The sequence below is a fragment of the Drosophila bipectinata genome, chromosome 4 (genome assembly GCF_030179905.1).
Source record: "Drosophila bipectinata strain 14024-0381.07 chromosome 4, DbipHiC1v2, whole genome shotgun sequence".
In the NCBI taxonomy this organism is placed as follows: Eukaryota; Metazoa; Arthropoda; class Insecta; order Diptera; family Drosophilidae; genus Drosophila; species Drosophila bipectinata.
This window is the reverse complement of record NC_091740.1, coordinates 14,984,414-15,000,716: the sequence shown is the minus strand read 5'-3', so window position 1 is coordinate 15,000,716 and position 16,303 is coordinate 14,984,414. Positions and strand designations below refer to the sequence as shown.

Here is a 16,303-nt window from a genome sequence, read left to right as displayed (position 1 = left end):
CGTCTGGGCCTCTAAGCTTTATGATGAATACAGGAATGCTAGCTGATGCTCTTATTGATGCACAAGCCATTTCCAAATTCTGAAAGCCCGTTAAAAAAAAAAAATAAATAAATAAAAAAAGCCATCTATGACAAAGGCTATCAACTCCAATAAGATTGTGGTGGTGGAGCGACGCTTAATAAAGCCATGCTGACAAGGAGAGATGATCGAAGAGCAATGGTGTTGCAAATAAGGAGTAATTCATTTTTCAAACAACTTTGGAATGGCCGACAATTTAGATATGCCTCTGTAGTTGGCAGCATCGGACATTTCCTTTTTTTATGTAGGGGAATTATGAAGTATTCCTTCCACCTAAGGGGAAAAATCGAGATTTCCAAAGATAACTTGAAAAGTCTTAGAAGAGGTTTGCACAGAGCCCTGGCACAGTATTTTAGCACACAGCCTGGTACACCGTCGGGGCATGTCGAATAAATGGGTTTGACCCTTAGAAGGTTTGACCTTAAAATGTTTCTAAGGTGACATTAAGATCTGTGCATGCAGAATATCGGACCAATCATATGTATCGATAAGGCCATTAAGTTTGTGAAAAACTGCTTTACGGAAGCAGCGAATCTTATTTGCTACTCATGGAGATATCCAGGATCGATACCAGGAATGGTGATATGGATCCTCTGGTGTTCAAAGACGGAAAGCTCTGGAAACAGCAGTACCATCAGGATCAGATACAAAACATAAATCTAAAAGCCGACCTAACGAATTTCTAACATGGTTAATTTGACCTAGGGACATGTAATGTATACAGATTTCGCGGACAAAACGATTTGAATGCAAATAAATTCTATGTCACCAAACTCTTGTGATTTCACCTCTTCAGAAGAAAGAGTGGAGTCTACCGAAATGAGGACTCCCCTTCGCTGAGGTCGATCGGTGTACTTGGAAAAACTTCGGAGCTAAAGATCTCCGGCTTTAACCAAGTTTCTGTAAAGGCTATAATATGGGATGCAAAGAAAGAACTATGAGAATATAGTTTGGGGAGTTTGCTACGTAGCCCCTAGTATTCCTCTAGTATAGTTAGTGACGATACTAGTTTTTTGGGTTAGTGGACGAAGAAGAGGTTGATCAATGGTTCTAATGTGGGGGAGTTTCACTCCCACTGGTTTTAAAACTTTTTTCTTCACGGAACTAGGCTGATGTTCTTGGACGAAAATGTTCTCTGGCCAAAAACTGGGAGAACAAATCGGCTTGAACATCAGCGCAGGCACACGAATCTTGAAAGAAGACGTGCGCCTTACTTAATTATATTTAAAATTAGCTATGTCCTCCACCTTCATATCGGCATTCGTTTTGGCTTTGATATAAGCCGAGTATCAATCTCTGAAGTATTAGGGGAAAGCCGAGAAACAAATATATGTTTCGATGGAGGAATTACCTGTAAGGGTTTTGGTGTCGCACGTACGAGAACTGCAGCATCAGTCGGTGCCTGTGGTCCGGACTGTGGAGTACCCTTTTGGGTGCCTCTGACGGGGGTTTCATTCATTAGGGCCTATGGTATTACTTGAAGAGATACCACGGAGGACATATCAGACAATTGCTCATTTTTATACCCTTGCAGAGGGTATTATAATTTTGTCCAAAAGTGTGCAACGCAGTGAAGGAGACATCTCCGACCCTATAAAGTATATATATTCTTGATCAGGATCACCTCCTGAGTTGATATGAGCATGTCCGTCTGTCCGTCTGTCTGTTTCTACGCAAACTAGTCTCTCAGTTTTAAAGCTATCGTCTTGAAACTTTGCACACACCCTTCTTTCCTTTGCACGCAGTATATAAGTCGGAACGGCCGGGATCGGCCGACTATATCCTATAGCTGCCATATAACTGATTGATCGGAAATGGTATAACTTTGGTGTTTTTAGAGTTAGTTCAAATTTGACACGAGAGCTATTTTTGGCAAAATAATACGACATGCCAAATTTCATAAGGATCGGCCGACTATATCCTATAGCTGCCATATAACTCAACGATCGGAAATGACCCAACTTTTGTGTTTTTGAAGATAGAAAGCTGGAACTTGGTACAGATTATATTTTGATCCATCCTACCAAATTTCATAAGGATCGACCAACTATATCCGATGTTTGCGATATATATCCGGTTTTAGCTGCAAGGGTATATAAACTTCGGCTCCGCCCGAAGTTAGCTTTCCTTTCTTGTTATTGATAAATTCGGACGGCGAATTTCTCAGTTCTAGCCCTTGGGGTGGCCAGAGATATGAGCGGCTGCGTAATTGACGGCTGAGCAGGCTGAGGCGGATCACAAACAGCGGAATTCTTACGCTGAGGGGACTCATTTAGCAGCTGAAGGCCGCTTAACTGAGTGTCAACCGCACAGAGCTGGTCATTGATTTTACGAAAACCAGTGATCAACTCTTTAAATCCATTCTAGGTCTGTCTCATGAACGACCTCATTTCGTCTTGGACAGCACGACAATTTTCACAACAATAATGTAAACCAGACCTACGGGAAATGGCATCCGAAACTAAGGCAGTGAAACCGGCACACTTGGCTTGTACGACGTTTTCACATAGCCAGCAATGGATGGTAAGCTGTGATGAGGAGATTGTCATGTTACAAGACTTCAGAACAGACCAGCTTAAATTCCATATTATTATTAACAATACAAAAACAAGAAAGGAAAGCTAACTTCAGGCGAAGCCGAAGTTTATATACCCTTGCAGTTAAAACCGGATATATATCGCAAACATCGGATATAGTTGGCCGATCCTTATGGCAATAGGAATATATAATCCAATTTTTTACAATACAAAATCTAAAAAAAGTCCCAAACTTCTATCTTCAAAAATACGAAAGTTGATATTTCTACCAAGTACCCTTTCCGATCGTTCAGTTATATGGCAGCTATAGGATATAGTCGGCCGATCCTAATGAAATTTGGTAGGTCGGATCAACTGACCAAATATATAATATGTACCAAGTTCCAGCTTTCTATTTTCTAAAAACACGAGTTGGGTCAAAGTTGGGTCATTTCCGATCGTTCAGTTATATGGCAGCTATAGGATATAGTCGGCCGATCCTTACGAAATTTGGCATGTCGTATTATTTTTCCAAAAATAGCTCTCACCTAAAATTTGAACTCTCTAACTTTAAAAACACCAACGTTATACCATTTCCGATCAATCAGTTATATGGCAGCTATAAGATATAGTCGGCCGATCCGGGCCGTTCCGACTTATATACTGCGTGCAAAGGAAAGAAGGGTGTGTGCAAAGTTTCAAGACGATAGCTTTAAAACTGAGAGACTAGTTTGCGTAGAAACAGACAGACGGACAGACAGACGGACAGACGGACATGCTCATATCAACTCAGGAGGTGATCCTGATCAAGATTATATATACTTTATAGGGTCGGAGATGTCTCCTTCACTGCGTTGCACACTTTTGGACAAAATTATAATACCCTCTGCAAGGGTATAATAATGTATAAAATGTTAAAAAACAAGTTCTCTTCTCAGAACCACTGTGCCAAATAGAAAGCCGAAGTGGGAGCTTTGGAGAGTGTAAAGGAAAAATGTAAAAGTAGAGATAAGACGTGGAAAAAGCAAAGCTGAGCTATGCTTGGAATTGAATTTAAACAAATTATTAATTCGCCTCCAAATATACCGCAACACACGCGAAACGATACGGTTTAAACCTCGTACACGCACATGGGTCTGGCCAGGCATATTTCGACATTTAACGTTAATGTAACTTACTCCTAATTTAGATATCGAAAATTGCTTCCATGTAATCTCCACAAATTCTATTGGCTTCCGATATGTGCATTTTATAATTGAAAAAAGTCCTTAAAACAGGACAAAAAAAAAAATTTTTAAAACCGCACCTTTCTACATGCACCAGAAAGCCAGACTCCTTTGTATTTTGTACGGAAAAATACGGATTTTACATAGGATATTTGTTTTCATGCATTTTGTCATTATTAACGATCTTATTGCTTATTCTTTTATTTCTCTTTCTTGTTTTGTTTCTATTTGTGAGTCAGTTATCGATGAAACGCTGAACAGAAAACAGTTACTGTCAGAGCTGAAAAACTTTTTTCGCTTGCTGACAATTTTTCGTTTGCTTGTTTCATTTTTGTCAATCATGAGTGATGAAGTTGAATTCGTTTAAATACGCGATCGCGTAACAAAATTCAAAGTACGGATTTTCACGCACGTTTATCAGCGGCGTCGAAAAACTCGCTTTTACTGCTGTAAATGTACGAATCCGGTATGTAAACAACATTCGAAAATCGAATATATATGCTTCGCATGCCTTCCACAGAAGACATGAAGAAATTTGATATTATTTTTAACTACAAAACTCATTACTATTCCATTTCTTTTGTATTAAAAACTTTGTTTTGGCTCATAATAAATGATAAAAATGAACGAAAGAAAAAGTTGTTTAGAAGAAGTTTATTTTTCCTCACATAGGTGTACGTGCGTGTACAAGGGTTGAGTTAAAACTTAAGTTTCTCAAAAAATTCGATTCTCAAGCAAGTAAACATCGGTTTACCAATATTTATTATAAACGCAGTGCGCACCAAAAAAAAACGCAACATTTGCTTAAGAGGAAAAGAGAAGCGTAGAAAAAACTTCATTTTCCAAAAAAAATGGAAAGTACGAATTCGTTAGAATGCCATTTGTTCTAGCAAATGCCTCACGAGTTTTCCAGAGGGCAATGGAACATGGGAACATGAACAACAGGAAACATGTTGGAAAAATTTGCCATGTTTACATGGCTACATGGCTTACGTGTTTAAATTACAATTTTTTAAATTAGATACATCATTTCTGGGTTATGTTGTAGCACTAAACGTTATTATAACCCTAAATAAGCTCATAATAAGCTTCTAAGAGAATGTCAAAAAATGTTGCAATTACTCTGGACGAGACTGCAAATACAAGCCTTTAAAAGTCCTACAGATCACCTAATTTGCCAAATAGAATAGTTGAACTAGATTATTTAAAACAGTTTATTAGCAGAGAAGAAATGCCGAAATTTCGGGATTTGTCGCTTCTTCTTCTACCCCTATTTCGCCGGATATAAATGAACCAAAAGCAAGAGCGCCCGCATCAGCAGCAGCAGGATGGGCGGGAGAGGCACAGAACGCGAGAGAGAGTTGGCGAAAAGACAACAAATAAAAATAAAAATAAGAAAAAACAAGAAAGGAAAGCTAACTTATTGCAATAAAATATCTAAAATAATAGTCTCAAGCTTCTATCTTCAAAAATACCAAAGTTGGTATTTCTACCAAATACCATTTCCGATCGTTCAGTTATATGGCAGCTATAAGATATAGTCGACCGATCGTTATGAAATTTGGTAGGTCGGATAAACTGACCAATAATATAATCTGTACTAAGTTCCATCTTTCTATCTTCAAAAACACCAAAGTTGTGTCATTTCGATCGTTCAGTTATATGGCAGCTATAGGATATAATCAGCCGATCCTTATGAAATTTCGAAGGTTGGCAGCTACAGGATATAGTCGGCCGATCCTTATGAAATTTGGCAAGTACTTTTTTTTTGCCAAAAGTAGCTCTAATGTAAAATTGGAACTCTCTAACTCTAAAAACAACGAAGTTATATTCCGACCAATCAGTTATATGGCAGCTATAGGATATAGTCGGGCGATCCCCGTTCCGACTTATATACTGCGTGCAGAGGAAAGAAGGGTGTGTGCAAAGTTTCAAGTCGATAGCTTTAAAACTGAGAGACTAGTTTGCATAGAAACAGACAGACGGACATGCTCATATCAACTCAGGAGGTGATCCTGATCAAGGATATATATACATACTTTTTAGAGTCGGAGATGTCTCCTTCACGGCGTTGCACACTTTTGGACAAAATTATAGAAATCCATACAAACCATCAATCACATTTTTAGGAAATTTCTTATAAAATTTCAAATATGGAGCTAAAAAGATGGTTTAATTATATAGAAAGACCAAAAATTTTGACTCTGGTTATTTTTTTAACAAATATTTTTATTTATTGTTTTTTAATAATGAGTCTACATTCCTTTGGACTTTTTCAGCTCTTCTATAGGATTGTGTATACTTTGGGTATCTGACTCGAAGCGATTAATTTTCTGTTTCATCCGACCATAAAACCTTGATGGACACTCTTGGTATGGAACTAGAGATCCTATAATGCAGTCACCAAGGTATGTGCAAAAAACGGTCAAGCACGGTGGCGGTTCCAACATGGTTTGGGGGTGAATTCATTTAAATGGAGGTGGTCCTTTTGATCGATGGGATAATGCGAAAGGAGCAATATCTAGCCATTTTACAAGAGAATCTTTCGAAGGTTATTGAGAATATGGGTCTTTTTGCCCAATAATGCGTTTTTAAGAAAAGGCAACGACCCGAAGCACACGTCTATAATGGTGATAAATTGGATATCAAAACAGAAATTTCAATCTATGAAGTGGACACCATAGTCTCCCGACATGACTCCAATAAAAAACTTGTGGAATCCTGTAAAATCAGAGCTTTTGAAATATGCAGTCCCTCCAAGTGGAGTGAAGGAGTTGTGGAAACGGACACAGCACATATGGAATGCTGTTCCACCGGAAACAGCATATCCGAAAACCGGATATATATCGCAAAAATCGGATATAGTTGGCCGATCCTTATGAAAATATCATAATTGTTGCGGGTATTCGAAGTTTGTAGCGCCGACCCAGTAAAGACGCCCGTGTAGATGCTAATAATTGTTTATTTGTTTTCTTTATTCATAACAAGGCAGCAAGGTCCAACAGTGGTACAGTCGGTAACTACTCCTACACTCCAAGCAGAGATAAGCACTATAAATTTCTAGTAAATTAATAGATGTACAATTTATAATCAAATCTTAATTCGATGTTCTCACTTTTCGTCCGCTTCCCTCGAGTGTAAAATAGAAAAGAAAGCTAAGGCACATGGTTACCGGCTGACTTAACAGAGATTCAACACCCGCTTAAACTATCGGTTCTGCAACTTCGGTGTTGCCGGATGCCGCGGGAGCAGTTTTACTATCTATCGTAACACTCCCCACTTGTATATTCCGCCAGGGGTCAACCAAACTACTCTCGATAGATAAAACTGCCAGCTTTGTCGCGGGACTTGTATAAACGCCAGATTGGGTCCTCACCGCGGCGCTCCACACTTGTCCGTCCGGGCTAAGGTTCACCTTCAGGATTCTTCTTTTCGGCCACGCGGCTGTCCGGGATCGCATACATACACGATATCCCCCTTTACAAGAGGCTTAGTCTTTTTGCACCACTTGCTCCACCTAGTAATCACTGGCAGCTATTCTTAAAGCCACCGCTTCCAGAACGAGTCCGCCTGTTGTTGTGATTCCATCAAGCTCTTCTTGAGCTGCACTCCTTCGGGTAGGGGCTTCATCGTCGGTCCTCTTGTTGAGTTGAGCTTCCAAGCAGGAAATGATTCGTCTTCCACTGAATGTATGTTAGGGGTCGCGAGTTGACGATCTCCTCCGCCTCCATTAGAGCGGCTCTCAGCAACTCATCCGATGATCGTTTGTCAAGGAAGATTGATTCCACCGCCGTCTTCACGGAACGCACAAAGCGCTCCCTTGCTCCACCCATGTGGGGAGATGCGGGTGGAATGAACTTCCATGTCATCTGGGGTCCAGTGAACACGCGAGAAAGTAGATCCTTGTCCACACCTTGCCCACAAGCTACGCGGTGCTAAAATACAAGAGTCAGTGGTTAATGAATACGCTACCTCAAGATGTATTGCCTTGTAGAAAGGCAGGTAAAGAGCACGCCATATCGTTTTTTTGAACTGCGTCTGACCCGCACCACCAGAGGCCCAAAGTAGTCAACACCCGTGTAGCTGAAGGGTCTATGATAGGCTACTACTCTTGAATAGGGAAGTTCCGCTATGCGCGGCGGTTTGGAGGCCGCCTGTCGGTCTTGCATTGTTGCCAGGAGCGTCGTATCAAAAATCTTCGGTAAAATTCCTTTATGATAAGCTACGTAATGTGGCTGCCGCAGGGGAGTACGACGCGGTCGTTTCCCTTGATCATTTTAGCATGTTTAACCAGATTTAATACTCCATCTGAATCCATATACGGTCCCAGCTTGTATAGTAGTTTATTCTTCTTCAATGGTTTTCCTTTTAAAATTAGCCGTCTCTCCGTCTGGTAGTATTCTGCTTAAGCGTACGACCACAAAAGACTCTCCGGGACCCTGGTATCTTCTTGTGATGGCTGATTTTCGATGACCGATCGTTGAAGATCCTTGGCCTTCCAACGCCTCATACGTTCGCGGTACTCCATAGCATACTCCATAGAGTCTATGAGAGTCGCGTGTCCTCCGTCTGTGAATCCGTCACATACGTCGATGAATTTCGCCTTCAATTCCATTCCTAATTCGTCTCCTTCTACAGCCTCATTCAGTGGCCAAAATTGCCTCTCTTGCCAAAGAAATGGCCCGTTCAACCAATGACTGTCTCGGTTAAAATCCGGTCCTTTGTTCCACTTAGTGGCGTCATCCGCCACGTTCTCGAAGGAAGGTGCCCAGCGCTAGTCCTTGACGCTAGTACCGTCTAAAATCTCGGTCACACGGAATGCTGCAAATTGTTTGTACTTCCTCTGGTCCGATCGCAGCCAACTCAAGACGGTCCTCGAGTCGGTCACAGAATGTCAGTGTGCTCAACTTCGCACAAAGAAAGAGCTCCAGAGTAAGAGCTAACCTCGCTCCAAGAACTGCTCCCATGAGTTCAAGCCTTGGTATGGATGTTCGTCTTAGAGGGGCTATCTTGGTTTTGCTTCCCAGTAGAGTGCAGTGGATATCTGCCTCGTTTTAAAATCTTATATAACTCACGGCGGCAATTCCCTTCTCGCTTGCGTGCATCTCCACTTCTGAATCCGTCAGCGACTCCTTCATGTGGCATCTTGGGATGTGGCATCCGGGATATACCGAAGCCATTGCTTCCATTTAATCCATTCTGCCTCAGGTATGAGGTCATCCGAGGTATACCCACTTCGCTATATTTCCTGAAATATTATTTTTGCATACATCACCTAGAAGGATATGAGCCCTAAAGGATCATATATAGATATCAACACACTGTGAAACTCTCGTTTGATGGGTCGTTGCCTTCCTTGGAGAAGTTCTCTATGGCGATATCATGGGGATACATGGTAGCGGATGAGATCTTCTTTCGAATCCCACCATATTCCCAGCACCTTCTCGGACAGAGATCCGTTATTTCGTCTAGTCTCACTAGCGTGGGTGCTCCTTCGACGAGTGCGCTTAGTACTTCTTTGAAATTCAATACCCAGTTTCGAATGAGGAATCCGCCCTGAAGATGAATGTAGTGGACCAGCCGCGCGAGGCTTATGGCTTCTTTCTATGTGTCGACGCTGTCCAGCAATCACATAGTGATTCTCCAGGATGAACTTTACAGCGCGTGGGTATTGCTTCTTGAGCGACTCTGCATTTCTGTTCTTCGCGTACTGGGCACAGCTGGGGGAGCAACTACCCCCAAACGTCATTACCTGCATGGCGTAGTTTCCTTCCTTCCGTATCTTTCCACCTTGTGGCTATGGAAACATCTCCAGCACAAGCGACATCGTCGAGTAGCATTCCAGCGGTCGCGGGTCGTCATTTTCAGGAATGCTGGACACTCCTGCAGGGTTCTGCAATAGCGGGTGCACAGCCGACAACCTTGGCACACAGTATGTACCGTGTCCCTTCTCCACGTTCTTGACGACGAGCTTGGGACTATCACAAGGCTCGCTCCTTCTGCCATCTGCGATAGCCACGTACTAAACTCTGCCAAAGTACACACTGTTAGAGAGGCTTTGTGCATTCCCCAAAATGTCTGCACCATCGATGGCAACTTGCTCACTAGCTCCTGCGTGAGCGCTGGGTTGTTTAAGTACTGGTCCAACTTGGAGGCTTTCATCGTAGCTTAAACATTTTGCACCTCCACCGAGAAGCATTTCAAGCTTATTCTCCCTCACTTGAGGAAATTGTTTACGACTTGTCACTAATAAGTCAATGATTATTTCGGGTCGCCCAAATCGCATTCTCAGCGTGGCGATTATCTGCGGAACACAGTCCGCATGCAGCATTACACTTTGAACGGCGTTCTTGGCTGGTCCTTCCAACGCATGCCGAACACGCATCAGGTTTTCGGCATCCGTGAATCCGCATAGCTCCGTCGTCTGTTCATGTTTCGATGAACAAGAGCCAGTCCTCCGGCCTTACGGAAAACTTCACCAACTCAGCCACGCTAGTCTTCCTCGCTGTCAATTGTTTGTGAGATGGTCTGCCCACAGATTTAATAACCTTAGCGGCTGAGTTCTCCTCCCCAATGGTATAAAAGAACCATGGGAGCGTGGAACCAACGTGGGCTCTCTGTGGGCTCGTTTCCGTCCACAACGGCAACTTTACCAATCGTATCCGTACCAGCATTCTGGTACCGTGTACTAGATGCTCCAGGCATCTTCTCTGCGTGGCCAGACGCCGAAAGCCTCTCCATTGGGAGCTTGCCTATGGGCGCCTTTCGCCTATGTTGAAGTTGTTGTCGCAACTGCAGCAACTTATCTTCTTCCTCCAACAACCTTAGCTCCGTCTGCAGTTCCTGCGCTTCCTTCGAGGCCTTGTTGACGTCGTTAGTTTCGATCATCTTCTGATCGCCACCTGAGTAACTCAGGTAATTGTCCCCAGCCGTCAGGCTGGTCAGCTTTTCTCTCCTGATCAACGTGGAGTTCTGTGCAGCCAACTGTAACGTGCTCGTCCTCCACTTCACAGAGGAAGCATGTCGCCACCAATCTTGCCTCTCCACCGGATCCAATAGCATCTCAATGTTGATTTCGCACTCTGATTCAATTATTCTTCAAGAATAAACCAAGAAAAGAATTTAAAGAAATGTTGCGGGTATGTGAAGTTTGTAGCGCCGCCCCGGTAAAGAAGCCCGTGTAGATGCTGATAATTGTTTATTTGTTTTCTGTTATTTTTCTGAGATTTTATTGTTTATTTGTCAACAGTGGTACAGTCGGTAACCACTCTTACACTCCAAATTCCTAGTAAAGTAATAGTTGTACAATTTATAATCAAATCTTAATTCGATGTTCTCATTTTTTGTCCGTGTCGGATCAAGCAGCAGCACGGCGTTTAATGTTTATGTTTAAATAATTTTTATGAAATGTTTAGTGTAATGATTAATGTAATGTTTATTTATTAGGCTTAAGTTTGTACAAAAGCTTTGTTGATCGCAAGCCGACTCTCTCTCGGCCGCTCGACTCAACGGGTTTTTTATAGAGTTTTAGCTCGGCAATGTCTAGGTCGGGCCGCCCTCTCCACTTTCGAGAGCTTTAGCTCGAGGTGACTTGTCGGTCCGCCCTTTCTGTGTATATTACTTGAGTCCCTGCATGCACCATAAGCTGGTCTATCTGCGGATCATCCGGCTTCATCTGCATGCAGGAATAAACATTTTTTTAACGTTAAAAATTAAATTCTTCGTTTTATTTTAATGGCACTGAAAACGCTCAATGACCAAACAGTCCGCTTCCCTCGAGTGTCAAATGGAAAAGAAAAGAGATTCAACACTCGCTTATACTATCGGTTCTGCAACTTCGGCCCCGCCGGATGCCGCGCAGTTATACTAGTTATACTATCAGTTATACTATACAGTTATAGCAGTTATACTATCTGTCGTAACAATAATAAAACCAATTAATTACAATCAAATATCTAAAAAAAAAAAGTCCCAAGCTTCTATCTTCAAAAATATCAAAGTTTTCTACCAAATACCATTTCCGATCGTTCAGTTATATGGTAAAGTTATTCCATTTCCGAGCAATCAGTTATATGGCAGCTATAGGATATAGTCAGCCGATCCCGGTCGTTCCGACTTATATACTGTGTGCAAAAGAAGGGTGGGTGCAAGTTGATAGCTTTAAAACTGAGAGACTAATTTGCGTAGAAACAGACAGACGGCCATGCTCATATTAACTCAGAAGGTGTTCCTGATCAAGAATATATATACTATATAGGGTCGGAGATGTCTCCTTCACGGCGTTGAACACTTTTGGACAAAATTATAATACCCTCTGCAAGGGTACTGTTCAAGCATTGAACACTATTGTATATACAAATTCCTAAGTTAGAGTTTCAAGGGATCGGACCCATGAAATACGAGATAAGCAGCATGGTCTAAAACCGATCCCCTGCAGCCTACAAAAATATGTCGCACTTGAGGAAGGGTCGCATAGCAGGTCAGAGTGCAGTGCGTTGATAAGTAGTTTTAAGCAGATTTAATATTTTCATGTATCTTACTTATTAAAGAACTTTACCAATTAAAAAGAGTTTCCAAAAGGAACTCATTGGAGTAAGACTTATTTATTTAGGTATACAAATACAGGTATACAAATATGCGATTTTTCGAAGATATATAAGTTAATGTATTCCTAAGATAACATACCTTTTATATAAATAATAATAAAAAACAAGAAAGGAAAGCCAACTTCGGGCGTAGCCGAAGTTAATATACCCTTGCAGTTAAAACCGGATATATATCGAAAACATTGGATATAGTTGGAGAGAATATCATAATAAAACCAATTAATTCAAAAATACCAAAGTTGGTAATGTTACCAAATACCAGTATATCCGAGGCAATTTCCGATCGTTCAGTAATTTAACATATAGTCGGCCGATCCTTATGAAATGTTGTAGGTTGGATTAACTGACCGAAAATAGAATCTGTACTAAGTTCCAGCTTTCTATCTTCAAAAACACGAAAGTTTTTCAGATATATGGCAGCTATAGGATAAAGTCGGCCGATCCTTATGAAATTTGGCATGTCGTTTTATCCTGATCAAGAATATATATACTTTATTGGGTCGGAGATGTCACCTTCACTGCGTTGCACACTTTTGGCCAAAATTATAATACCCTCTGCAAAAATACCCTCCCGAAAAATAAATGTTTTTTCAACAAGATGGGGATCCGAAGCACGCTTCGAAAATTAAGGAAGGATTGGATTGGGAGGCAACCTTTTAAATTAATGGCATGGCCAGCACAAAGTCTCGACCTCAATCCGATCGAAAATCTTTGGTCAATCATTAAAAGACGGCTCTGGAACTACGACACAGCTCCATCAAACATGGAGAACCTTTGGTACCGTGTTGTAGCTGAATGGATACGTATTCCTAAAGATATAATTAAAGTTTTGGTGGAAAGCATGCCTGACCGCGTACAGGAAGTCATCTCAAATAAATTTCTTTGGACAAAGAAATTTGGAAACGTCCGAAATTGAGTTTATGCGGGTTTTTTCGTTTTTAATTTACGTCTCCTCGAATTCATCTGTATCATCATTTTTTTTTTGCTTAGAATTTATTAAGAATTAAATAATAAATAGAATTAATAGAAAACAAAAAAAAATTTTGGATTTTGTTGTGATTATGATTTTATGGGTTACGAAAGTCTGAGTCGTGAACATTCGCTCAACTTTGCTCGCCACTGTATATATAAATCACGAAAGTTCATACCCAAAATAATTAAGGGGAGGTTCTTTTGGATTTTTCCGAATATTAAGCAAACTTTGAGAATGGATTGCGTGAAAATGAAAAGACATACGAACTTATGCTTTTAAACTTTTGATTCGTTGTTTATTAACGATTAAAAAAAATATTCAATATTCAGGAAATTCAAAATGGCGACTTCAAAATGGCGGCTTCAAAATGGCGGATCTAGTCGACCTCTATTTTTCTGCTTTGTCTAGTGTCGGGCCGCTGGTAGTTAACGGAAATTAGAAATGTATATAATTTAATAAAATTGATGAAATTTCCTATGCCTTATACCTAACGACAATTAATTTTGGTTAAAATAAACCAGTTTCATGGACGTTTAAAAAAAAATTGATATTTTTTCTTTTTTTTTTACTTTTAGTTTTTTTTTTAATTTTTTATGCCTATTTTAGGTATAAGGCATACAAAAAAGTACTTTTGTACTAAAGTACTGTGTACTTTAAAACATGAAACATGAACTTTTAAACATTTTTTTTTTAATGAAAGAAATCGGATCAATAGAACGAGCCCTGTGCGCGACAAGAGGTTTAAAAACATGGTTCCGAGAAAAACGCCTTTAAAGTTTTTTGAAAATTTGCCTTGAGATAGCTTTCTTGTTATCATGGGTATGTTTGACACGCTCTAGCTCAAGATATACGCGTCGTATCAAAATATCCCTTGGCACGTATATTCTATACATATGTAACTTTCATTTTATTAAAAACAAAAAATAATCGATTTTTTCAAAAAAATCCACAAGAACGTCCCCTTAAACTAATTCAACTTAAATGTACTAAAACTCAAAGAGAAGTAGAAATTCCTAAAAACCGAAAGAAATATATCAATAAAATTTAGCGTACTTAATAAAATATCTCTCGCCGCATAAATGTAATTAATCGGGGCGATTAATTTTAGGAGTGGAAAAATTAACTAAAATTTTATAATACTATAAACAATATATAGCGGCTTTTTTGCGCCGAGTTCTCTCGAACTCTTAAAACGTAAGCATTCCCACCCTCGAAAGCTTTATTTAGATATAAACAAATTTCCCTTATCTGATCGCCAACTTCAAAAACAATGATAGAATAAACATCCAAATCGATCACGTCACCGAGGCTGTCTCTTTTGGATATCTCGGTTTCTATCCAAACTTTGCCGATCGAAGCAATACCAATTCGGTAACTAAGATCGGAAATGACTTCTGATTCATATTCGTAAAAGTTGTAAGTCAATAGCTTGGAAAAGATTCATGGCCTGGCAGAGTCGGAATTAGGACTAAGAAGGGAATGTTGTGCTTATAAGTGCAACTTTTATAAAGTTTTTTTTTTACACCGGAACTGGTACTATGTTCTAATATGTACATAAATACATATGTAAATACGATCCTGTGAGGGTACATCAAATTTGGCTACGCCCAAAGTTAGTTTCAGCATACATATGTATGTACAATGTAGGAGAGAGAGGTATTTATGTTTTGGACCTCTTGTCAATATACATACATATGTACGTATGTTTGTATAATAGCTCAACGGCGACCATTAAAACTGTAGTATGAAAATACAATAATCTCAAACTTCAGGTTTTAGGAGACATACGTAATACGTATGTACATACATAACATATACATATTTATGTACAACCATTCACAAGTTGTACTTATGTATGTATGTATATTCTCGTCCAAAAATTCAGTACGAAGAAACATGAAATGGAGAACAGCTACCTTTTTTGCTATTCTCACGTGAATAAAAAGCATTTAAAATTTCCTTTTTAACGCCTTAGCATTCATATATATAAATACATATCTACATACATATGTATGTAAATATTCACCTGAAATATAAATACATTAATGTAACAGCCACTAAAGGAAATTCTTAAAAGACTTCTACATTATCGACTACATAAAGTATTTACCAGTCAAACCGGAAAATGGCCTCACTTTTTATGAGTCCGATTATTGTTAATAATATTAAGTACTACTTTTATTTATTAGAGCTGTGAAAACTAATAATATCGATACTAACATTGATGCATCAATGATTCCTTTTTTCACTATTCTATCGACTTATGTGATTTTGTTACGTATCGATATATCGCGCTAGTGAGCTAAATATCCCGGCCCGGCATTAAATATAAAAATGAAATTGCCAGATACCTCACAAGTATTTTTACGCATTGCTAGAGTAAAATTGGCATCGAAAAACATATGAAAATATATGTATGCATTCATAACATTAGAAGCTATTTTATATACTATGTCACTATTTTATATGCTAGTACAGGGATGCCCAAGCTCAGCTCATAGGGCTGAGCAAACTCGGGCGGAGCCGAAGTTGATATACCCTTGTAGTGAAAACCGGATATATATCGCAAACTTCGGATATAGTTGGCCGATCCTTATGAGAATATCATAATAAATCCAAATAATAACAATAAAAAATCTAGAAAAAAATCAGAAGCTTCTATTGTTAAAAGTACCAAAGTTGGTATTTCTACCAAATACTATTTCCGATCGTTCAGTTAATTGGCAGCTATAAGATATAGTCGGCCAATCGTTATGAAAATTGGTAGGTCGTATTATTTTGCCATTGCACTGCGTGCAAAGGAAAGAAGGGTGGGTGCAAGTCGATAGCTTTAAAACTGAGAGACTAGTTTGCGTAGAAACAGACAGACAGACAGACGGACATGCTTATATCAACTCAAGAGGT

At 39.8% G+C, this 16,303-nt stretch overlaps 1 protein-coding gene across 3 annotated transcripts in view; it reads right to left on the bottom strand.

The window, feature by feature from the left end:
• Rnf11 (Ring finger protein 11) overlaps positions 1-15,664 on the bottom strand; it is a 43,564-nt gene extending 27,900 nt beyond the window's left edge. The window contains exons 1-2 of one of the 3 annotated variants that reach the window (XM_070282357.1): positions 15,535-15,613; positions 9,117-11,495 (exon numbers count right to left, since the gene is read on the bottom strand). In XM_070282357.1, coding sequence (XP_070138458.1) covers positions 10,370-10,882 — 513 coding nt within the window. In that variant the 5' untranslated portion in view covers positions 10,883-11,495; positions 15,535-15,613 and the 3' untranslated portion in view covers positions 9,117-10,369. Of the gene's footprint in view, positions 1-9,116; positions 11,496-15,509 lie in introns of those variants that run through there. The other 2 variants (XM_043213338.2, XM_017246202.3) reach the window with 2 other exon arrangements.
• Between the last annotated feature and the right edge of the window lie 639 nt (positions 15,665-16,303).